A 25,713-nucleotide genomic window follows, 5' to 3' on the forward strand; every position below is an offset into this window, starting at 1 on the left:
TGTTTCTGTGTTAGAGAACATTTGTTCACTCCAGGTCTCTACTGAGTGCCTGGACCAGGTAATGTTCTGGGCCTGGGGCTAAGCCATGAACCAGAGAAGTAAGGTCTGGCAGTCCTGACCAGTTTAGAGTTGCGTGTGTACGTGACAGATCACAAGCAAATAGTCCTTTGTTGAACAATTTGTGGGCAATCAGTGAAGAGCTTTATTTTTCCTCTGCCCTTGAACTCTACCTGTTTAAACATACTATGTGGACTAGTTGAGCAATCTAGGCAAGTCTTTTGGTGTTTTTGGTCCGAAGATAATTAAAAAGTGTTTTGGTCATCTTTAGTTACAAAAAAAAAGTGTCAATCTAGAGTCTACAACTGAATTGCAGTGGAGGACAAGATAATTAAGGGTCAGGTACAGGCTTGGTTGGCTTCCTTGGCTAGTGGCAGTGTTTAGAGTGATTTTCTTCCCCTTCGGGCTTTTGTGGGCTTCTCCAACATGCCCTGCTGCTCCTCCTTCTCCACAGCTCACCTTCCAATACAGGCTATGACTGCCTTTTAGCTTCTGCATTTGAACTCACATTTCCCATTGCTTTTTCCTGAGATTGCCTTGCTCCTTGTCACTCTTTGGTGGGACCTACTTAGATGGTCTTTCACCTTGCAGGAAATATGGAGAGCAGATAGCTGAGTACTGGGGACCTCTGTCAAAACTGAGACATTAAGATTCCTGTATTAATATCTGATCACAAATAAACAACAATGTTCTAATGTGGGTAATGCCACACGGGGCAAATTTTGAGAAGTACAGAGCTGTGGGATGTGGCAAGTGGTATGATGTGGTGCAAATGAACACATGCTTTGGAATCATGATGGGGCTTGGAATCTGGACTCTGACCTCTAAATTCGCTAAAATTTAAAAAACTGTAGCAAAATATCCAGGTCGTAAAAGCTACCACTTTAACCATTTTTTTAAGTTTACAGTTGAGTGGAATTACAAATATTCACACTGTTGTACAGTCATCACTACATGCATCTCCATAACTTTCCATCATCTTAACCTCAAAGTCCGTAATCATACAATTACTCCTCCCCCCAGCCTGTGGAAAGCACCTTGTGTTCTCTTTTTATTCCTTTTTTAAAAAAACAATATTTTATTTATATATTTGAGAGAGAGAGAGAGAGAGAGAGAGAGCAAGAGCTGGATGAAGGGCAAAGGGAGGAGCCGACTGCCCCAGAGCAAGTGCCCGCCTGGGGGCTCCACCCTCGACTCCGGGACCTTGGCCGCAGCCCAAGGCGGAGGCCGGACCAGCCGAGCCACCCAGGCGCCCTACTGTTGTGTCTTCTGCTTCTATGAATCTGACTTATTCCAGCGACCTTATGTAATTGGATTCACACAGGATTTGCCCTTTTGCGTCTTCTGACGTCTATTTTTGCATGTGTACATTAAAGCTAAAATCTGTTTACGAGGACATTTGTGAGACCATCACGTAGCACAGAGAGAATCCTCGGCGGAGTCTGCCTTCAACAAGCTTGCTTTACTTAACGTGAGCGACTCGGGGGAGGCGGACAGGGCGCGGGCGCGGGCGAGGGCGAGGGCGAGGGCTGACCCGAGCCGAGGTCTCGCGAGACTGTCAGATGTGTGGCGTGAGGCGTGGGAGGAAGGCGGCGCTCTCGCGAGAAGTCTTCCTTTCGGCCCTCTACTTGACCCTGCGGGCCTCTCCCCGAGGAAGCTCCCGCTCGCTTCGCCCGGCGCGGCCCTCGGAGCTGGTAAGCACCGCGGTGGCTCGCTGGGTCCTCCTGCCTGCGGGTCGCGGGTGGCCCGGGGCGCCGTGGCCGCTGGCCCGCCCAGCCTAGGTCTGCCCTTCCCGCCGGCGTCTCCCTCGACCTGTCCGGCCCGGGTCACCCTTTCCTGGCTGTCGGCCGCCTGGGCCGGTCCCCTCCGCGGCCCTCGGCCCGCCCCCCGCCGCCCGCCGCCCGCCGCCCGCCGCCGTCTCCGTCTCCGTCTCCCGACCCCGGGAGTGACGGCCGCACGGCTCTGCTTGCTCGTCGCCAGGGCCTCAGGGCGCCGAGGAGGCTTCCTTTCCCAGAACGGGCCCAGAGTGTATCTGTTCCCAACTGTTGGGTGAAAACGCGAGGAAGATCGTGTCTTCGGCCTGTGGCCGCCAGCACAGCGTCCCCCGCCGCCTCGCGCCCGACTCCCGCTCTCCCGCGAGCTGGCTTGGCCGCTCCCTTACCGAGAGGAGCAAGGGCTGCCCAGGCCCGGCTTCACCCCTAGCAGCAGTCATTGTTCAGTGCCCGTGAGTCCAGGCTGTGGAGGCCACGGCAGTGAGAGGCAGTGGGACGGTCCTTACTACTGTGAAGGCAAGTCCCCGAGACGGGCCGCAGTAAGACAGCCTCAGGCGCCCGCCGTGTGACACACGGGATGACGCGGTCAGGAATGACAGCGGGCAGGCCGCAGAGTCTGTCAGATGGAAAAAGCAGCCCCCCCCCCCCCCCCCCCCCATTTTCCAGTGTTTTCTAGTCAGGTCAGGGTAAGGTTCACCGCAGCGCGACTCTCTTGGGTAGATTTAGTTTTCCACCGCCCATTTGTTGATTTGGAAATGTGGCTGCGAGGACTCTTGAATTATCTCCTGGGGTGAGGACGAGACCGGTCATCCTGATGGGCTCGTCTCTGTACTGGGTCCTACGTGCCGCGTCTGAGCTGTAAAGACTATCGGACCCTTGAGGAACTTACCCAGGTGCTGCCGTGGAGGTGGGTGTGGTGGATGGACCGTGTGGCTTAGGGAAGTTACTTGGCTTGCTCTTTGGAATGTTTGCTAGCTTGCCTGTTTGTTCAGATAAGTGAGATAATACATGTAAGCTCTAGCCCAGTAATATTCCTTGCATTTTATTTCTCCTTCCCCCTTTTCTATGGGACTTTTAGCCTTGGGTCCTTAGGGAAAATCCTATAGGGTCTAAAGTTTCATGATATTTTGTGTCTGAATAAACCTCTACAATTACATTCTTACTGTTGGGCAAACAGGCATTTCAGAAGTGGCAAAGCACGGTGAGCTATGTAAGGCAAGGAAAATGTGATTCTCAGAGGGGAAGAAAATGTCTTATTTTAGAATTACATAGGACCTGCCCCCTCACCCCATTTTTTAAAATCAGCTGAGCTGTGCCAGAATTTCAGGAACCTGTGGGGGGGGGGAGCTTTAGAAAACTGCAGGATATTCTTATACATCCCTACGCCCATCTGAAAGCCTCTTGGCTACTGTTTCATAATAATTTCCCTACTAGAGTAAGGGTTAGCATACTGGAAAACACTGAGAGCCAGTCATTGCTGCTGATGGATTTTTGACTCTCAATGTCGTATTTCAAAGAATTACTATTTTCTGCTGAATTTTTGGTGAATCAATGGCACAGATTCTCCAGGTAGCAATTCATTGTTGTGCCCTCAGGGACTATCATAAGTATGTGTCAGCATAGGAACTCTATAAATATTTGTTGAATGAATACGTAAAATCTTAGTACCCAAGTGATCCCTTTAACTTATGTGGCTAAGGACTTTAGACTCAGACCTGGGATTAAATCTTGACCCCGCTACTTGGAAGCCTGTGATTATAGGTAATATATATTTAACTTCATCAGGCGTTAGGTTCTTTATTTTTTAAATTGTGGTGATAATATGTACTTTAAATGTTTGAGGTGGGGGGGGGCGGGGGGAACGCCTGGGTGGCTCAGTTGGTTAAGCATCTGCCTTCAGCTCAGGTCATCTTTCGACTCCTCATCTCAGGGTCCTGGGATCTAGCCCTGCATTGGGCTCCCTGCTTAGCAAGGAGTCTGCTTCTTCCTCTCCCTCTGTGTGCACGCACTCTCATAAATAAATAAAATCTTTTTTTAAAGATTTATTTATTTATTTATTCAGAGAGACAGAGGCAGAGACACAGGCAGAGGAAGAAGCAGGCTCCATGCAGGGACCCCGATGTGGGACTCGATCCCAGGTCTCCAGGATCACACCCCGGGCTGCAGGCGGTGCTAAACTGCTGTGCCACCAGGGCTGCCCAATAAATAAAATCTTTAAAAAAAAATCAATGTTTGGGGGCACTTGGGTGGCTCAGTGGTTGAGCATCTGCCTTTGGCTCAGGTGGTGATCCTGGGGTCCTGGGATGGAGTATCACATCAGGCTCCCCATGGGGAGCCTGCTTCTCCCTCTGCCTATGTCTCTACCTCTCTCTGTGTGTGTCTCATGAATGAATAAATAAAATCTTTAAATGTTTGGGAGACTAAAATGAAATAATGTGTAAAAAAAAAAAAAGCCCTTGGCACATAGATACATTAAATATTTGTTGAATTCATTCAACAAATATTTATGGAACATCTACTATATAACAGTGAACAAAATGACAAAGTTCCTTCCTCTGGGGAACTTACTTTCTAGTGTGTTTTCTGAAGTGGGTTCAGAAAATAAATGGTTTCTACATGTCAGATGGTGATAAGTACTATGGAGAAAAATAAAATATATTAAGGGGGAGTTTGTGGAAGGAAGATTTATTTTGTATAGGATTGTGAGGAATGGCTTCACTGAAAAGACACTCTAAGCAAGTGAACAAGTGGGCATAAGCATATCTGGAGGAGAGTGCAAGGGCCCTGAGGTAGAAGCATCCTTGGAATGCTGTAGGAGCCACAAGGAGACAATTGTGACTGAACTGAGCAAGCAAAGAGAAGAAAGAGTAGGTGAGGAGGGAGGAGTGGGCAGCAGTCAGGAAACTGGGAGAGATAATGGTGACTTATTAAATTGATGAGCTACGTAATAAAATGTCTTCCTTTATTATGGTACCCATTATCTGACCAAAAGTAGTAAAAATAGCTACATGTATCCACTGCTTTTTCTAAAAGGTTTTTATTAAAAATAGCTACACGTATCCACTGCTTTTTTTTTTTTTTTTTTAAAAAGATTTAATTTATTTCTTTGAGAGAGAGAGAGAGAGAGAGCACCAGCAGGGGGAGCAGCAGAGGGAGAGGAAGAAGGAGGCTCCCCACTGAGGAGGGAGCCTGACATAAGGCTCCATCCCAGGACCCTGGGATCATGACCTGAGCCAAAGGCAGATGTTTAACCAACTGAGCCACCCAAACGCCCCCCTCCTGCTTTTTTAAAGCTTTTGTTACGTCACTTTACTTTTATGAAAGACCTGCATTTGTATCTGTTTCCAAAGAGGATTTTTACTTTTACAAAAAAGGGCAAAAAGCAAAAGTGGTGTTCAGCATTTGTTTTGCAGTGAGTCATTATTAGAGGCATTATGCACCCCAGCAGCTAGAGTGGCTCCACCAAGGTCCTTCCCTGGAAGCTACACTTAGCATCTCAACATCAAGCCACCATAGCTTTGAACTGTGTTTCTGAGGATTAGTGCTTTATCTCAATGTATTTTGTGCATCTGTTAGAAAGATAGATCGTCAGGTAATCAGAAATCCTCATAGAAATGCTCTACTTTTGGATAATGGGGGATATACCTCTTACTATGTGTCAGGAATTATTCTCAGTGCTTTACATATATTAATTTTTGGGAGACTAAGAGTATACTTATCATAATGAGCACTAGGTAATATATGGAATTGTTAAATCATATTGTACACTGGAAACTAACATAACACCATATGTTAACTATACTAGAATTAACATAATAAATTAAAAAACTATCAATCTTGGACTTTTTCAAAGGAAGTATATTGAGCCTCAGAGAATAAAGACTTGTCCACAACTTTCCTTTTGGCTTTGTTTTCATTATGGATATGTCTTGATACTTTGTTTCAACATATAGCACACAGACAAGTTGAGTGGCCTAGGCTCATATGGGGGCAAAGTTGAGTACTTTTCTTCTGGTGAGTAGCTTTAAATAGTGTTTTTAAATAGTATGCTTGTTGGAGGAGCTGCCATATAGTTCTCAGCTTGTCTTTGCTTATTAAATTATAACATTCAATCATAACTTATAAATATCCCACCTAACCTACAATACCTCAGAGCCTGACATGGTATTCACCCTCTTTGAATTAGGTAGATTCACAGGCAAGTGAATAAAATAGTTATTTTTTTTGAACAATGTTTCACCTTTTTTAAAAAAAGATTTTATTTATTTATTTGACAGAATAGGAGCACAAGCGGCGGGGGAGGGGCAGAGGGAAGAGGAAGAAGCAGGCTTCCCGCTGAGCCCAAAGACATGGGGCTCCATCCCAGGACCCTGGGATCATGACCTGACCTGAAGGCAGATGCTTAACTGACTGAGCCACCCAGGCACCCATAAAATAGTCATTTTGAGGGTGCTCTTTTTGCTCCTGATGTGAATGATTCAGTCTAATTCTGTTAACCATACTTATCCCAAGTCATCCTCCCTGATTTTACCTGGCTTAATTATTCAGTGGAATCAAGATGTTCCTCTCTGGTGCTGGAAAAATGTTTGGGAACCCTTTTGAGCCTCACTATTCCTCTTATCCAGCCTTTCCTACAGTGCTCTACAAATGTGACAATTTGGTTCAGTGTAGGAATGAATAATAGGTTAAAAAGTTTTTGATTGTCAGTTTGATCATAGATAAGAAGTTAAGTCTTTTAATACTAGGACAATTACTGATTTCATAAGAACATAATCTAAGGTATATTTTGAATTTAATTTTAGCATTATTGCTAGTACCCCAGGCTTTAGAGAAGGGATAATATTATATTACTTGTTCACTTCCTATGGGAAAAACCGTAAGATACTTACTATAAAATCAGAGATAAAATAGTATTTTTTAAAAAAGATTTTATTTATTTATTTATTCATGAGAGGCACACACAGAGAGAGAGGCAGAGACACAGGCAGAGGGAGAAGCAGGTTCCATGCAGGGAGCCCAATGTGGGACTCGATCCTGGGACTCCAGGATCACGCCCTGGGCCGAAGGCAGGCGCTAAACCACTAAGCCACCCAGGGATCCTCTAAAATAGTATTATCACTGGGATGGTAGATAAGCAGTATGTTTTCCTATCATTTACTGTATTATGACCAGAAGTTTCAAGTTGAAAATAGGACAGAGTCCCAGTTCTGAAAGCCTACCAATCTTTTGTGATGTCAGCTAGAATTTCTGTGGTACTGCAAATCTGAAGGAAAAAAAATCCTGAGTTGGCTGTAGATAAGTTAATATTTCCTCTTTAACTTACAGACTTCCTGATGTTTGTGAATCTGCATAGCTAAACTTTGACGGGTTTGCCTGAGGAAAGATGCTTTGTCTCAGTGCCTGTCCTGGGATCATGGTTTCAGTGGCAGTACCCTTGCCAGTTTTGTCTTGTTTGAAAGAAAACTAAAAATAGTAACACTAGAAACATTTCCACCTCTGAAAAACCATCCTGAATGCAGGCCTTACTGTGACATCAAGTTGATTATCTATGTTTAAAGAAGAACTATACTATTCTTATCGTGGCTAGTCTGAACTTGAACGTCTGTTTATCATTTATTCATTTCTCAAACATACACATTAAGTCTCTGTTGAATTTAGGGTTACAGCATTGCACAACTTTAGGGACACCATTCTTTGTCAATTCAATAGAGCACGTAGAGTGTGAAGGGGTTTGGTAAGCCAAAATACCCTTACCAGACTCTGTTCAGCATTAGAGTGTACAAAGCCAAATAAGTCATTGTACCTTCTCTTGAGAATCTCAAGCTAAGGAGGCAGACATGTACTGTGTAATTAGAGTAACATGTTACAGGTCTCACGCTGGAAACCTGTATAGATTAGAGTGGGTCCAGAGGAAGGAGCAGCAAACTCTGTTGGCCAAAACTATTGAGGAGAGGGGTGCTTGGCCAGAAAGTCTTCATAGTGGTGGTGACTTGAGCATAGTTAGAAAAGTGGACAGGTAAGGAGAAGGGAACTGGTATTGCTGGCAGCGAGAACTGGGAGAGCCAAGCTGGACAGGTAAACCAGCCTAGGCTGTGAATGGAAGAGCTGTGTAGCAGGTTACAGTGTGGGGGCTGCTCTGAGGAGATGGCAGGAAAATCATGTTGGAGTGAGAAAATAGAGAACTTTATTCCTTTTATAAGAAATTTGGACTTTATCCTACAGGCAAGTGGGGAGTTTACATCCTCTTTAAATGAGATGACCTACTAGGAGTGGATGGTTCTCGTTCTGAGACAGCATAGAAATCTTGAAGCAGAAGAGAGGTAAAATCCCCCTTAGAATGTAAACATAAAGATATAAGGGCAAATAATGAAGCCTAAGGGAGAAAAGAGGAGCATGCAAAGTGGTTTGAATGTAGAATTCTTCTAGATTTTTATTATTTTTTCCTCCAGTCTTTACGTAATTTGGAATAAATCACATCATTGTAGTGACAACTACAGCTGGAATAAGCTGATAGAACAAACACTGACTCTCAGTAACTCAGGAATTCAAGTGAGGGAGAGCTGGATTATTTAGTGTGTGGAGGTGTGGGTCAGGATCTTTTAGAGAGGGCGTAGAGACAATTGGTTATGTAGGTGATGGTCAACACAGTTTCTATTGTATTTATTTACATTGTGAGTATTTTGTAGGGGCACCTAAAGATGAAAGTTCTTCTTGACATCAGTTATGTTTTAATAGACTGAAAATTCCTCTTTTCTAGCCGTTTAAAGTACAAAAGTCCACAAAATTTAAACTTCCATCATTTAGAAGTATGTCTTTTTTTTTTTTTTTTTTTTTTTTTAGATTTTATTTATTTGAGAGAGACAGAGATAGCAACAGAGGTAGCAAGAGAGAGCATGGTCAGGGTGGAGAGGGAGAAGCAGGCTTTCTGCCTAGCAGGGAGCCCAATGAGGGACTCCATCCCAGGACCCTGAGATCATGGCATAAGCAGAAGGCAGGCTTAACTGACTAAGCCACCCAGGAGCCCCTGTTTGTTTGTTTGTTTGTTTGTTTTTTAATATTTTTTTTTTTATTCATGAGAGACAGAGAGAGAGGCAGAGGCACAGGTAGAGGGAGAAGCAGACTCCATGCAGGGACTCGATCCCAGGACTCCACGATGACGCCCTGGGCCAAAGGTGGCGCTAAACCACTGAGCCACCCGGGATGTCCTGTGTTGTTTTTTTTTTTTTTTTAAATCTTTACAAAATGTGTTATCCGATAGAGAAGAAATTGTTTTCTCATAACTTTTGGTAGTGACTGTCTGAAATGTTTGGTAATGACTATCTGAAATGGGATCCCAGAAACCTTGTGCAGCATAGATAAGACAGGCGCCTCCACAGACTATTCATCTGAAATCTGAGGGATGCTTAATTGGAGGTGATGGCCTGGAGTGTCTTTTGCTTTTTGTTGTGTGGTTTTGCTTTACTCTTACTATTTACAAAAATAGTTTGTGAATAGACAAGAGCAAGTATTTTACATTAATAAAATTGATTGAAAGGCAATGACTAGCGCTGTCTAGATTTTGTCTGCTGGCCTGATTGGATATGCAGGCAATAAGGGTGATTTTGCAGAAAAGGGCACCAAACTAAATGTACTGTACCATGATCACGATAATCAGATAGGAATACTGTATATGGCAGGTACTGCCCTAAACATTTTACATATAATTGTTGGAGACAACAATTGAGTTGGAGACAGTAATAATGGACACTTGGAACAAGAGGCGAGGGCTGAACCCCAGCGGGGCTGACAATGGTGATCTCAGGAGGCATAAACTACCCGGCAGGGACATTCCAGGAATAACGCGGTGAGCCTTCAGAAGCCCCACGGTTGTTACTTCTCTGTAGTGATAAGCAGCAAAACCCTGAAGTCGTAGCCGTCTTGACGACTTGGGGCGCGGAACAGGGTGGATACAGGCCAAGAGCTGGGGCAGAAGGGCCGAGGGGAGGTGGAGGGGAGCCCTGGCTTCTGGGGGCTCCGGGAGCTGGCTTCGGCAAGCGGCAGGGCGGGGCGGGAGCTCCTGGGGGGCGGGGGGCGGGGGGCGGGGCGGGGGGCGGGGGGAGGTGCCCGAGTGGGCGGAACCTCCCGAGCGTCCCGGGCGCCGACGTGCGCGCTCCCGGCCGCCGGGGCCGCCAGACGCGGGCGCGGGGGCGCGCGGCGCGTGGGCTCGGGGACCTTCGCCAGCCCAGTTGGGGATAAAGCGGTCTTCGGCGCGCCCAGGAGGTCGTGCGGCGCAGGCCCAGCCTGCAGGTACGTGGGCAGCCCCGGACCGCGGCAGGGGCGCTCGGAGTCGGCTCGCCACGCTGGGCTGGGGAAGGGGCGCTGCGGCCCGGGCTGGCGCCTGCGTGCGGAGCGGTCGCCCTGCGGACTGCGGCTTCGTGGAGCAGCTGTGCTCTTACAAAGTGTTGGGGACCTGGAAAGTTGCATGAATCATCGTTGCTTTTGAGCTAGAAAAGTCTTATTTGGCATTAGGTGGGGAATTTTGTGGTCAGTTTGCAGTTACTGCTTCGGAAAGTTGATGTGCTGTAAAGGTAGACAAATAGCGCAGTAAACTCTGAAGTGTTCATCTTAGAATATGATACCGTGATTTCATTGTTATCGTATTTTAAGTCTCTTCAGGTATTAGCCTTTATTGCGAGGTGTGAAAAAAATTATGGAGAATCATCCTGAATTTCAAAAATACTTGTGTTGATAAGGAATTAAAAGTGTTTTGGGGCTAGGGTAAGATATGTATAGCCTTTGAGTTAATGAATTGTGAAATAAGCTTTTTTTTTTTTTTTTGATAATAAAGAACGTGTGAAGGAATGTCTCAAGGTGATGTGGAATATTAATTACTTTATCATTTTTTTTCCTGAAAATTTGTACAGTCTAATAGATGTCTCATCAAAGATAACCACATTGGCAATATTTCAAATTTAGTAATCCAGAGAACATAGATGTATGCTTTGGGTTGCTTTTTAGAACATCGGCTTCTAGCAATGACTTGGAAGCCAGGAAAATAACTGAGAAGTGGAAAACCTTTTTTTTTTTTTTTTTGGAAAGGGGCAGGTGGGAAAGGTGGCAAAACAGTGAAACCTGAAAGGCCTTGACATGGTTTAAGCTTTCATTCAGACAGACAAATGGAACTTTGCGTGATTATGATACAGATGTGGGGTCAGAATCCAGGACTCTTGCTCTTGTCCTTCGTACTTGGCACTGGCATTTGGCAGTGTTTAGATTATTCTGAAACTGTCTTGACATGCACGGGTACTATTTATTTTGTTAGCATTATCCAAGGAAGAAAATTCTAAGAAATTGTCTTACTTTATCGAGGACTATGAAAATGCACAGAATCTTAATGGAAATTATTCCAATAGTACTCCATTGGAATTTTTTTTTTGAATGTTAATTTCAAACTATAGTATTGGCAAATACAAGTAATTTGTGGGTGATAATACACTAAAAAAAGGAAGAACAAGCTGGTCAGAGAGCATCCAGGACTAGACCTTAGAAACCTTAGTTCTAAACTCAAACCTGTTATGGCTGTGGCCCTTTAAATGAGTGGTTTAAACTGTCTGGGCCTTAGTGGCTTTATCTATAAAATGAGAATAGTCTACTAAAGAGATGGCTAAATTTTTGTACTTTAAGTTGTGGTTTTATGTGGGTCACAAGAGGGTTATAGCTTTTTCGAAATTTTATGGTTAAAGCACACGATAACGATAGAGCTTCATTTGTGGTTAGTTACTTAATTCTGGTTTCATGATCTTTGGATTTCATAACTAGATTTGTGTAAAACACTATGCAAAGATTGCATATATAGTTTATGGAACTCCTCTTTGGGGAAAGCTCTAGGTTTTCCTGGAGCTTTATTTGAGGAGTGCATGTGTCTCTCCCTCTTTCTTCCTCCTGCCCTAAATTTAGGACAGGAATCCTAGAGGTAGGGAAGTTTCAGAAGCATTTAAACTTTTTACTTTGTCTCAAAAGATACACATTTAAGCAGTCTTCTTTTGAAGGTGGGGGCAGTGGTTTGGATTACAAAGATGAAGAGGAAAAGACATTTTTAAATAGTCTTTCATTGATTTGAATTTTGGAATTAGAGCTGATTTGGTCCAGTCCTTTTACAGGTAAGAAACCAGACAATAGTGTGCATACTTGGTAAGTACAGGGTTTAGACTATTGAGTTTTTGCCATAAAAACTGTTTGCCTTTTGCTATATTGTATAGTGAAAGATTCGATAGGGAACTACTATCTGTTAAACAAGTACCACATCCTTACCCCTAAATCTGCAAGGTGGGTATTATCTTGATTTAGGAATTAGGGTTTAGGTTCTAAAAGGGCAAATGGCCCAAGGTCATAGCATTGATAAATGGCCTAATGATTCTGAGTCAAGGCCTCTTCACTTCAAAGCCTTTTCTAGCTTCAGTGCTGCTGTCTCTAATCCAGGGGTGATGGTTCCTAAAGTCCCAATAACTCAACTAAACCTAACAATAGTGTTAAAAAGTGCAGAGTGCAGGGGTTGGATTAAGTGCCGCAGGCTGATAATGTCTCACTTCAGCTTCTCTGTAGCCATTTGTAGCTACTGTCGCTGTCTCCGTGTTTCCAGAGGAAGTGGAGGTTTAGAGAAGTAAGCAACCAGCCCATGGGTTTTATGTTGGCAGATGAAGAACTCCATTTGTTAAACGCCTCGCCACTGCTCACCCCACCCCCACCCCCGCTTCCAGGGTAACCTCTTAACTGTCATGCTTGCTGCACTGGCTCTGGAACCTGAAATAAATGGTAAATTGTTGAAAATGGCTGTGTGAACTATTTACCTCCCACAAGTCTCTTTGGACGTGGTATTTCATAAAGGTAGGTCAGGCTTCACCTCATTGTGATTTGAGTTCACTCCTATAGTGGATTCTTAATTCTAGTTCTGAGGGCTTCCTCCTCACTGCAGTACAAAAAGGCAAGTGTTTGCATAACTGCTTTCTTGGGATCTAGGCTAGAGAAGCTGACTGCCCCTCCACTGCCCCACAGGGAGGCAAAGGGGCACAGCCAAAGGCAGCAGAGACAAGCATCCGGGGATTGATCATAAAGAAATGAAACAGGATTTCTGGGACGCCTCGGTAGCTCAGCAGTTGAGGGTAGCTTAGTGGTTAAGCGTCTGCCTTTGGCTCAGGGCATGGTCCTGGAGACCCGGGATCGAGTCCCACGTCGGCCTCCCTGCATGGAGCCTGCTTCTCCCTCTGCCTGTGTCTCTGCCTCTCTCTGTGTGTCTCTCATGAATAAATAAACAAAGTCTTTAAAAAAAAAAAAAAAAGGATTTCTTAGTGGCTGAACGGATGGGCTCTAAAGATCCTTATTCTTAACAAGATTACTGTTTTGAAGGATAACACTTATTTTAATTTGAAAATGTGATAAATATGGGGGGAAATGAGTTTTGTAACTTAAATCTCATCCTGCTTCTGTCCATAGCTGATAAGGAGCAAACCCAGTTTGTATAGTTTTGCCATATTTTGTTCTTGTTAGACAGTTTTTTTTTTTTAAAAGACTTTATTTATTTATTCATGAGAGACACACAGAGAGAGATAGAGGCAGAGATACAGGCACAGGGAGGAACAGGCTCCATGCAGGAAGCCCCACACGGAACTCATCCTGGGTCTCCAGGATCACGCCCTGGGCTGAAGGCGGCACTAAACCGCTGAGCCACCCTGGCTGCCCATTGTTCTTGTTAGACAGTTTGTATAGTACTTGTGATTGAGTTTAGAAGACCTACTTTAGGGATTTAATAATAACAGTCAGCACTTATATGCATTTGAATTTGCCACCTGTGTGATCTAGAGCTCTGGGGTTTGACATTGTGAAGTGCATTTTAATTTAATTTTATTGATTACATTTACACTGTGCCAGATATTGTGGAATGCCACACAAATGGTGAGGACTTAAGAATGGGAAACTTGGCATAGGTGAAAGTTGGTTAATAATTAGAAAGACAGCTAAACATGCTTTACGTATAACTTTTAAGTGCAAAGTGAAGCAACTTGTAATGAGGTGACACTCCAGCTCTCAAGTATAAGGCAACACTTCACTTGTGTTGTACAGGTATTTTTCAAAGTTCCTACAGAGTGCACCAAGTGTTAACATATGTGTTAGGAAAAATTTCCACAGGGATTCCTATCAAATTTAGTTAAGGAGGCCTTTCCTTTCTAGAGGTCATTATGGGGAAACAGACTGACGTAACAAAATAACAGAAATTACAGTTTCCCAAATCTTTAAGATTCCTAGAGGATCTCTAGTTCCTCACTGTGGAGCCTGTTAGGCTTCTTCCTCCCATCATTTTATTTCTGAGGGTGAGGATGATACCGCCTTTATTCCTTTCCAGCTTCTAGCTAGCTGTCTGGTCCTAAACCTAGGCTTGAATATGCAGTCTAGGCCAGAGTTCGCGTCCTCTCAGAGGAGGAGTCAGCCATCTGGGGGACTCTCCACACTACACTGGCTAGGCTGCTGTTTAGCCAAAAGCTGGCTTCTCAGAGGAGGTCGGTGCCTCCAGAACTGATAGGAAGTTCTTTCACATACTGCCTCAGATGTCTCCTGTTAATCCTCCTCTACCCTCTTTGGGTGATCCTGAACAAATCTTTTGATAGGTTACTTGTTGTAATCATGTCCTCCCAGAGACTTCTCTTATCTAGGCTAAACAGCTTCCCTTCTGGAGTAATTTTTCATGGTTTTAAAGTCCCTTTTCCTTTTCTAAATGTCTATTCTAAAGTGTGTTATTCAGAAAGAAATTTCAAATTTAGTTTAATAGACATGGAACAGGTTAGTCCTATGACAAATGCTATACTATATGTATATACTATACATATATGCTATATGTTGTAAATGCAAATGGTGTTATTTTTCTCTCAGACCCAGCACAGTGCTAACTCATATAGAGGTTACTTTCAACTAAGTCTTCATCCTTTTAAAATACACTTTATTCTCTTCCACCTTGTCATCCCCCATTCAAGTTTTAAACATTTACATTTTCATTTTACAGGTATGTAGAATGTTTTTATCAAAGTCCTTTGTTAACTGTGACTGTCGTATCTGCTTTCTGTTTTTATCCATGTAATTAGGGAAAACAGGTGAGTAATTAGGGAAAACATACCTCAAAACTTTACAGATGGGCTTCAGTCTGTGACTTTTTTTTAAAATTTTTAAAAAATTATTTATTTATTTATTTATTTATTTATTTATTTATTTATGATAGTCACACACACAGAGAGAGAGAGAGGCAGAGACATAGGCAGAGGGAGAAGCAGGCTCCATGCACCGGGAGCCCGACGTGGGATTTGATCCTGGGTCTCCAGGATCGCGCCCTGGGCCAAAGGCAGGCGCCAAACCGCTGTGCCACCCAGGGATCCCCAGTCTGTGACTTTTTGAGTTGTTTGTAAAAAATAATCTTCGGATTCCATTTAGTTGTACTTCTTTTTAGCTCATATTCACTTTATCCCCAAAGATAGGATATATCCTTGTCACAGATCATGTGTTGAGCATCCAGATAGACTGTGGCCACAGGATTGCATTGAATGGCCAGTTTAGTAAAACTGTCCAAGAAGGAAATAACTCTGGTGTCATAGGGCTATGTGAACACATGCTGAGCTACATTGATTACTGTTTTTTTCTAAATGTTGAGAAACCATCTCTGATTCTAGATCTATCCAAGATAGACACCAGACTTCTTCTAGTGTTTTAAAAAATATTTTATTTATTTTTGAGAGACACAGAGACAGAGACACAGGCCAAGGGAGAAGCAGGCTCTCTGCAGGGAGCCCCGTATGGAACTTGATCCCACGACTCCGACTCTGGGATCATGACCTGAGCCAAAAGCAGATGCTCAACCACTGAGCCACCCAGATGTCCCTCTTCCAACAGTTATTATCAAGCTTGGTTTCATGGTTTTTCTTACATTCTTCTCAGTCTCAGTATATCATTGGTTGTGTGCTGTTCTTTCCAATTCTATTTCTTATCTCTTGTAAGCCCAAGATTATTAGAAAACTTTGTAGTTTCCCACACCAATGTCTGTGAGCATCTCCCTTATATTAGAATACTATGAAATTATTTTGTTAGATTTACACTCTTGAGAGCTTCCTAGCTCTGAAACCATTCCTGAATTCTTCCTAAGTTTAAAAAAACAAAGTTCTACCTAAAAGAAAATAATTTAAAATTTCCATTTCCCAGTCCAGGTAAATGCTAGATCTAAACAGTGTTCTAAACTGTTTACCAAGTTATTGGTTTGTAGCTGCTTTTCAGAGTGATTATGGATCCTTCTAGACCTTTTAAGTCTTCACCTCTAAATCTGTAAAACAAGAACATATGCCCCCTATGACTTCATGTGTTTCATAAACAGAAACTTACACTGTAGTGTTCTTTTAACTTTCTGGAGGCTATATGCCCTATCAGTTCTGGAAAATTAGTGGGTTGTTTGTTTTTTAGGAATAATCTGTTTACATGTAAAGTATCACTAAAGTAGATGCATAGAATTGTATGGAGGAATGCAGTAGTGGTGGGCAGGGAAGAAGAAGCAGTATTTATTAAGAGTACACTATGTGCCAGGTCCTGTTTTGGAAGTGATCTAAGTAAGTTAGTAATTGAGAGCTCATTGGAATGATCATTTGGGGCATGTTTGAAAGGTGGTTTTTGGTTGAAATTACAGTGCAATTTAGATTTTTCTTTTTTTCCTCTCACAGGAACAGTGAGCAGAATGAGTACCTCACAGGACCAGAGTGGCCGCTCCAGTAATAGAGAACCCCTTTTGAGGTGTTGTGATGCACGGAGGGACTTGGAGCTTGCTATTGGTGGAGTTCTCCGGGCTGAACAGCAAATTAAAGATAACTTACAAGAGGTGTGATGTGCGCTTTTTTCTTCTCTTGTCTGGGTTTTTAGCACAGGGCTGGTTAGAGCATGGCTAAGGACTTTGCTTCTCTGTGCTAACCAGGTTACACCCCATGTCTTGTTTGGTATGCCTGAAATGTTGGTGCCTTTGATTCCCAAAGGAAATTAAACAGATGGTAGAAGAGTCTGGAAAACCTTGTGCCACCTCAAAGATTTCAGTTCAGCATGCATTTTTTAATTGCTCCTCTTTGTGGTCCCTGTGCCAAGCACTGCCATCAATAAAAAAATAACAAAATGAATGAGTATTCTGCTCAGCTGTGTCCTTGATGCATAAAGGATGGTGCTGCATCATGGCCTCTACCAGCTTTTAACTTCGTGGTGGCATGGCTTTGTTGGTGGCATGTAATGTAAATCACTTTATCTGTTGAATCAAGTCAAAATGAAATCTCTTTGTTCCCTTGGCCTAATATTCTGTTGGTGAGTGGGAAGACCAAGTATTACATGATTTTGAAATACAACTTTATTATAGAAAAATTTTGTTTTAAAATAGTTTCTCATGCGGATTCTCATGGATAATTATAGGTGTTTTGACTTCTCTCCTTTGGATTTTTAGTATATATGTTGCTGAAATGAGCACTCTCCTTTGGATTTTTTATTTTTGTTCTTTTTTGAATCACTACTTCTGCTTTCAGAAACATTTAGTTTACAGGTTTACTTAAACTCTGCCCCACCGGTCTTCTGGCTGTTGACATGTAGTGGCACATCTCTTTATTTAATTGGCCTAATATAACTGGCTTGCTCATTCATAGAGTGAGAAAAGAGACAAGGGCTAGCTAGCCATTAAGTTAATACTTCTATCTTACTCCACTGACAAATTTGTAAGACTATATATGTTTTCAAATTCTATGAAAAACTTAGGGGATCAGTATTACATATCCTTTTTATTTTTTTCTTGATTATTTCAGGCCACCCAAATAAACCCGCTCCTCTTTGGATGGATGGGGTATGGAAGGAGGATTTAGAGCTTTTGTGGCTGAAATTCTTAAACTGGGTCTGTGGGCCTTTGGTGGTTCCATGGGTGTGCTACCGGGACCTGCAACCCCGAAATTACAGGCAAAATTTTGAGTATATGATACGTATTTTTTCTGGAGAGAGGTTCCATATATATGATTGGATAATCAAAAGGATTTGTGACCCTCAGAAGTTTAAGAAACTCACCATTCTTGGGCAGCCCGGGTGGCTCAGCGGTTTGGCGCCGCCTGCAGCCCAGGGTGTGTGATTCTGGAGACCCCGGATCGAGTCCCACGTCGGGCTCCCTGCATGGAGCCTGCTTCTCCCTCTGCCTATGTCTCTGCCTCTTTCTTTCTCTCTCTCCTTGTCTCTCATGAATAAATAAATAAAATCTTAAAAAAAAAAAAAAAAAAAGAAAGAAAGAAACTCACCATTCTTTAGGCTTATAACAGTAGTGAAGCTAATAGGTATGTGTTTACTAGGTCAAAGCCCAGATTCACAGCTGCATAAGCCGTCATCTGGAATGCCTCCGAAGCCGTGAGGTGTGGCTGTATGAACAGGTAGATCTCATCTATCAGCTTAAAGAGGAGACACTTCAGCAGCAGGCCCAACAGCTCTACTGGGTAAGGTGGCTGTAAGGCTATAATTGGTTTGAGTATGGTTTTCCAGAGAATGTCTTTCCTATAATGTACCATTAATATAGATCAGGTAAAAGCTTAGTACCAAGTATTGTTTGTTTACTTGGATATATTTGGTGCTTTTAGTAACCTTGTGGCTAGATAGTTTCATTTTTTTCTTACAGTTACTGGGCCAGTTCAATTGTCTTATTCATCAACTGGAGTGCACCCAAAACAAAGATCTAGCTAATCAAGTGTCTGTGTGCCTGGAGAGGTAAAGATACTTTTTACTTGTTTTGACTTTTGATGTATTTTTAAAAACAAGTCAATTTTGGGATCGAGTCCCATATCAGGCTCCCTGCGTGGAGCTTACTTCTCCCTCTGCCTGTGTCTCTGCCTCTCTCTCTCTGTCTCTCTGAATAAATAAATAAAAATTCTTTAAAAAAAAACAAAACAAAAACAAGTCAATTTTGTAACTCCTTTTATGTCTTGGATTTAACTTGAGTTTTCCAGTAATAAGATCATCCTAAGTCTATGTATATGCTTAATATTATACCTGGTGGTTCATAATGAAGTCCTCTACCTTTGATGAGTTCCTTAGAAAAGTACAGTCATTTCAGATTATTCACAATTTGGCTTTTGTTTTATTTATTTATTTATTTATTTATTTATTAATTTTTATTTATTTATGATAGTCACAGAGAGAGAGAGAGAGAGGCAGAGACACAGGCAGAGGGAGAAGCAGGCTCCATGCACCGGGAGCCCGATGTGGGATTCGATCCTGGGTCTCCAGGATCGTGCCCTGGGCCAAAGGCAGGCGCTAAACCGCTGTGCCACCCAGGGATCCCTGGCTTTTGTTTTAGATTAAAACAGTTATTCCTTAAAAGTAGTCAGATATTGTTTATTTTTTCTCCAGACTGGGCAATTTGACCCTCAAACCTGAAGATTCGACTATCCTACTGTTTGAAGCAGACACAACTGCTCTGCGCCAGGCCATCACCACATTTGGATCCCTTAAGACCATCGTGAGTAGTGTTGATCTCAGATAATTCATAGTGCACTTCTCAGACCTGTGGACTCACAAATGGTCTTAAAATATTTTACTATGAATAGTGGCTTTCTTGAAAATTTGGTAAACTACAGAATTTCATGTTCTGATTAAGCTGATAGAGCATTAGGCTGGTAGTTCTTGGAATATGGTATTGATTCACTAATAATTTCTGAATTCATCTTGTATCTCTTGATACCTTGACATAGTTCTTATAAAGTCTATGGGTTGAATGGTATTTAAGATAAAAAATTAAACATGATCTGATTTGGGCCTTGTTAAAAACAGTAATACTACCAGTTATGGTAAAAAATTCTCTTTTATGATATTTATATAGTAGAGAATTCTCAGATTTCATAACTACTTGTGTAGGCATCGAATTTAGTGTAAAGAATATTCTAGTAAAATAGTAATGCATTGCTATTTTTGAAATTTAGGAATTACAATTTTACTTTTTTGGAATGAAAGCATAACATTAATAAACATGATTAATTTGCTTTCATTTTATAGCAAATTCCTGAGCATCTTATTGCTCATGCTAATTCATCAAATATTGGGTCTTTCCTGGAGAAAAGAGGTTATATCCCATTGCCAGAACAGGTAAATGTCATTTCGTTTTTGGTAACTAAATTATTACTTGGTTTATATGTTTATTGTTTTTTAAATATTTTATTTATTTATTCATGAGCGACAGAGACGGGCAGAGACACAGGCAGAGGGAGAAGCAGGCTCCATGCAGGGAGCCTGATGTGGGATTCAATCCCGGGACTCCAGGATCATGCCCTTGGCCGAAGGCAAGCGCTAAACCGCTGAGCCACCCAGGCTTCCCTCTTTTGGGTTTTGACTAAATCACTTTGGGTTGTTTTTTTTTTTTTTGGCTACTATTTTTTTTGCAAAATGGCAGCAGTGGAATGAGTTAATTTATGCAATTAAACACTCCCTTTGAGACTGAATGTCAGAAATTTAGAGATTTTATGGGTATTAAGAGAGAAAGTGATTGTTACCAATTAGTTCATAGGACATTATCATTAGCTCCCTGGGGGTAGCTCTCTTTGGCAACCTTCTCATAATTCTTAAGGCAATGTGAATATAGAATGCTAGATGTTTTGAGTTGAAAGCAACCCTGGAGGTGAACTATACTTCTTATTTTATAATTGTGAAGATGGAGGCTTAGGGAAGTCATGTGAATTGTGCAGAGTCAGTGAAATTAGAAAGCTTGGGTCCCTTGCTTTACGGGTGAACTTTCTATGGCATTTGGCATTGCCTTGTTAAGCAGCAGAGTATTATGTAATTAGCAGAAGTCAGCATCCAGCACTACCGCTGTCTCTCTCAGCGAATGGCTCCTTGGAAGCAAACCTGCCAGTGTTCGACAGGCTCCTTACATACCCAGCACCAACCTCCAGGACTGGCTCACCCAAAAGCAGACCTTGGAGAATAGTCAGGTATGTTGCTGCCTTATTATTTCTGAGGTAGATGGAGTAGTAGATGGTTTTAGTTTATGTCATTAGTTTTTGCTATTAGGCTGAAAATATTTTTGCAACTTTTATTACACCAGTGATGCGTCTTTATTCTAGATAGTTTAGAAAACAGAGAACTATAAAGAAATATAAACCTAGAACCCCAACATGCAGAGCTAACTACTGTAACGTTCTTACTTACATACTTCCATTTTTGTATGCATACATACACTTCAGAAACATGATTCTGTAAATCCTGTTTTGACTAGCAATTTTTTTTCTAAGTAGAGCATAAATATATTTCTCTTTCATTTAATTTCTTCCATAAAATCTATAATACTATATTTCATTGATTGGCTATAATTGAAATTCCAGTTTTTCTGGGTATGAACACAGTTCCCCTAAACAGCCAGGAGTTAGTGTGTGCACGTTAATTCCTTAGCAGTAAAATCCTAGAAATTGATTTCTAGATTATAATTCTGCATACCCCTTAAGACTTTTGATACATATCGCCAGTTTGGCTTTCTAGGAAGTTGATACCAATTTATATTCAGAATATTTGGCAGAATATTGAGGTGTATCTTTCCCTGAAACTTCTCAAATAGTGGCAATCATTTATAAGTTCCTTTTTTCCTCTGAATTTGATACAAAGAACAATTTTACTTTTGTTTTGAAGTTTGATTATGGAGGTTGAATATTTTTTAGGTTAATTAGCCTTCTTGGATGACTTGCCTAATCATATCCTTTGTTCATTTTTGTCTTTATTTGTGAAGGCTGATTATGTAGAACTACCAGCCTCTTTTCTATCAGATAGGCTACAAAAGCTTTCTCTTAGTTTGTCTTTAGTATTTTTAAGTTTTTTTAAAACTGCAGAAATTTGTTTGTTATTCAATACATATTTTAATATCCCAACAGAGAAATCCTTTCCTTGGCTTTATATACTTAAATTTAGAAATTCTAGGGAGTGTAAATAAATGAACTCTTATCATTGAACCCCAAAGCAGCCATAATGTTCTATGGACTAATACTGCATACTTCTTGTGTAGACTTCTGCCAGAGCCTGCAATTTCTTCGGTAAAGTCTGGGGCAACCTAAAGGGCTTAGAAAACTGGCTCCACCAGAGTCAGCAACAAGAGGTTCCCGAAAAACCAACTTACCAGAAGTGTAACAGCCATTCTACTACCAGTTCGTACTCTGTTGAAATTGAAAAGATTGGAGATCTGGACCTTCTTGAGCAGGACGAGATGGACCTTTCTGATTGGCTGGTGACTCCTCAGGAATCCCATAAGCTGGAGAAGCCTGGGAATGGCAGCTGTGAAACCAGTGGGAAGTTTAAGCTCCTGTTGCAGGTGTTCCAGGAGCCATACAGTGTGAATGATTGGCTTGTCAAGCCCGATTCCTGTACCAATTGTCGGGGCAACCAGCCCAAGGGTGTGGAGATTGAAAACCTGGGCAATCTGAAGTGCCTGAACGACCACTTAGAGGCCAAGAAACCCTTGTCCATTCCCAGCATGATTAATGAGGATTGGCTTGTCCAGAATCATCAGGACCCATATAAAGTGGAGGAGGTGTGCAAAGCCAATGAGCCCTGTACGAGCTTTGCAGAGTGTGTGTGTGATGAGAACTGTGAGAAGGAAGCTCTGTGTAAATGGCTTCTGAAGAAAGAAGGAAAAGACAAAAATGGTATGCCTGTGGAACCAAATCCTGAGTCTGAGAAGTGTATAGATTCCCTGAGTGTGTGGCTCTGTCCTTCCAGAAAAGAGGCAGCACAACAAGCTAAGATGTCAAAGGCAGTGGCTCCTTCTAGAATTGCGGATTCCTTCCAAGTCATAAGGAACAGCCCTTTGTCAGAGTGGCTCATCACACCCTCATGCAAAGAAGGTTGTCCCAAGGAAATGCTTGGTACTGAAGACAGAGCTAGCAAGCAAAAGCCTATGAACCCAGTGGCCACTTTCTGCCATCCTTTTAATACAGCTGACTGGGTCTTGCCAGGAAAGCAGATAGGAAACCTCAGCCAATTATCCTCAGGAGAAGACAAGTGGCTACTTCGAAAGAAGGCCAAGGTGAGCACAGAATCTGAACTATACTTAGTAGATAGATACTTTCTTAATCCCAAATCTTGCAGATGGGCCAGATCCTGAAATATGTTAAATGTTATTTGGCATATTAATCTTGCTGGAACATCTGATTCAGACTGAAATTTTTGTACATTTTCCAGGCTTTCAGGCCCCATCCTGCAGGAAAGAAAAACACCACCTCAGTTTTAGTGGTTGTTTTGGGGAAAGATTAATAAACAATTTTACCTTTTCTCTTGCTTATTTGAGAGAATGGCCAACATGTACACATTCTTTAGAGACACTACACTGTTGGGCAGATGAGTTAAGTTGGTGTCTTGCCTCCCAGTTGTCATGTAGCAACCCACCGCTTTTGTCTTCTTGCAGGAAGTATTACTTAATTCACCGCTACAGGAGGAATGTAACTTTCCCCAAGACCGTTATGGCCTCCCAGCAGTTTGTGACCTCTTTGCCTGTATGCAGCTTAAAGTAGACAAAGAAAAGTGGTTGTATCGAACTCCTCTACAGGTGCGTACATGTCTCTAGTGTAAAAAAAAAAGATTTTAGCTGCTTGTCAATTTTTTTTTTTTTTTTTTAATGTTTTGTCTTCTATATGAATTCACACTTGGCTTACTGAACTATAGTCCTGTTAATGGTGTGTGTGCTAGGCAAGTGATGATGGCTGGGGGATCGTAACAGTTTCAGGTATTTTCACTTGAACTTGCTTTATAAAATAACTAGGACATACTTGAAAGTGACCTTTTAAGATGATATAACTATCGGGAATTTTCAGAGCCTGTTGTGGATTCTATTAGCTTGAGAAACAAGTCTGAGCTTTAAGGCGGGGAAGATTTGCTTTTATCCTATAGTGAAGGGACTCTAATCTGTGGACGTTTCTTTACAGATGTGAAGCAATGGAACCCAAGTCAAGCAACTTTTCTGCAAATTATCCCATATCCATGGGCCGAGTGACTGTGCAGCTTGCCAAATCATTGTGTTTCTGGGTCTGACCAGTCAGCTTAGTTCCTTTCCTGCCTAGTTGAGCTAGTGAAGAGAAATAAGTCATCGAATTATAAGTTACTGCATAAAAGAAAAAGACTGTTGATGCTGAGGTGATTTCAGTTCCTTTCTACAAAAGTATTAACTCAGCCCTACACTAGAAACAAACAGCATCTTGGTGGATAGGTCTTTTTCATAAGCCTCTACAGCTCCTTAGATTGAATTGTTACTAGAAGTACATTAAAACACTGTAGTTTTAAAAATGAAATAGTTCTGTAATCAAAGTGTGTTGATATATTTGAAAGCTAGTAAGCTTCTCTAATCTTTTGATTGTCCTCCTTTAGATGCTCCCCGTGCTGTGGGTTTTCTTCCATTGGTGGTGGAAATAATGATTCTTCTGTTTAGTGTATTTCACACAAATAGTTAACCTTGCCAACATAGTGATTTTTTTTTCTTACCACAACATGTATTAACAATCTTGGCAATTTTTGACATTGATTATACAAAACATTTTAACTTACATGTTAGATTCTACATTATTTTTCTTCTTTTGAAAGAGATTCAGCTACTGCAAATTTGGTCTGTTATCTAAATGTTATTGAAGTAGCTAATGAGCTTTTAGAAGAGCTCCGTATTGTTTCAAGATTATATCCAGGGTAGTCCTAGCCACTTTCATAATATTCTGAACACAGGTAAAAGAGCCCTCCTGCTGAGTAATCAATCAAAGAGCGAAAGGCAAGACATGTTGGAAACGTAGTATTTGAACTGTTAGCTATCCTAAGGGTTATTGGTGCATCCTGTGTAAAGGGAAGCTGAGTCTGACACCTGGTGCTTTTAATTAGGAATAAATGAAATGTTCTCACTGCAAGCATAATGTACCTATACCTTTGGAAGTTTCAGAATGCAGTGACATTTTAGTGAATAGGCTGTTTTGAACACTTGTGCCTTGGGGTGTTTACTGAAGCTTTATGAAAACTTTGATGTTTTACCAGTATCCTTAAAAGTCCCGTCCATGCTTTAAAAAGTATCTCTGTAGGAAATGCGATTTATAATGTTTTTAACTTCTCAAAGGTGAGATATCTTAGCTGCTTTCTGGGCTTTCAGACAAGTTTTAAATTCAGCTTTCCTGTTACTTTTGAAGTTTGTGATGTGGTCATCTAAAAGCCCTTTTGGAGAAACTTCAGAGTCCTACAGTCCTTGCCATACAGCTTCATTTGACTTCTTGAACACAGCTGAAAAGAACCTATTTTTTGGTCGTCGCTCCTCCCCCAATACCACTTAGAACTTTAATAATAAAGGTGGCAGGTAAAAATTTAAGGAGCCTTTTCCATTATCTTATGTTGCAGGAAACTTTGTAGTTTTGAAGTTTAATGATGTGTTCCTAATTTTATATTCATCATCATGCTAATAAGTATGTAAAACATTCTTTTGTGTTGAAGCATTTTGTACCTCCCTTCATTAAAAGCACAAACAGGCATAGTTGTGTGTATCTGTAAAACTGCCTTATCACAGACTGTTCTACCACAGTGACCTTTGGGTAGGAGTACAGCTAAGAACTTTTATATTAACTTAAATATCAAGTGTATCTTATGAATCTTAATATAGCAAAAGCTAGGTATATTACCAGTTTCATTTTGAGTCTTTTCCTGCAGACTTCAGATCTGCTCTTTTAATTTTTATGAAATATATTAAACTCTCTTTTTAAAAAAACTAGAGGCCTTCAGCTAAGGTTCAGTGCTTTCCTCTCTCTCTGAGTCCTTACTGGGTGCATGCAGGAAGGCCCTACTTTACCCTTTCCCTTCATAATAAACACCAGTTGTTTTAGTATGT

General features: G+C 41.7%; 1 protein-coding gene across 5 annotated transcripts in view; it reads left to right on the forward strand.

Annotated features, from left to right (window-relative positions):
- Nucleotides 1-25,360, forward strand: part of NCOA4 (nuclear receptor coactivator 4) — a 68,786-nt gene extending 43,426 nt beyond the window's left edge. For 2 of the 5 annotated variants that reach the window (XM_077878584.1, XM_077878583.1), the window contains 9 exons: nt 16,553-16,707; nt 18,191-18,331; nt 18,511-18,599; nt 19,242-19,350; nt 19,884-19,973; nt 20,669-20,815; nt 21,877-22,893; nt 23,272-23,412; nt 23,789-25,360. In XM_077878584.1, the coding sequence (XP_077734710.1) occupies nt 16,553-16,707; nt 18,191-18,331; nt 18,511-18,599; nt 19,242-19,350; nt 19,884-19,973; nt 20,669-20,815; nt 21,877-22,893; nt 23,272-23,412; nt 23,789-23,794 (1,895 nt within the window). In that variant the 3' untranslated portion in view covers nt 23,795-25,360. Of the gene's footprint in view, nt 1-1,593; nt 1,752-9,984; nt 10,116-16,552; nt 16,708-18,190; nt 18,332-18,510; nt 18,600-19,241; nt 19,351-19,883; nt 19,974-20,668; nt 20,816-21,876; nt 22,894-23,271; nt 23,413-23,788 lie in introns of those variants that run through there. The other 3 variants (XM_077878586.1, XM_077878587.1, XM_077878585.1) reach the window with 3 other exon arrangements.
- Nucleotides 25,361-25,713: the final 353 nt, after the last annotated feature.

The sequence above is a fragment of the Canis aureus genome, chromosome 29, assembly GCF_053574225.1.
Source record: "Canis aureus isolate CA01 chromosome 29, VMU_Caureus_v.1.0, whole genome shotgun sequence".
Lineage (NCBI taxonomy): Eukaryota > Metazoa > Chordata > Mammalia > Carnivora > Canidae > Canis > Canis aureus.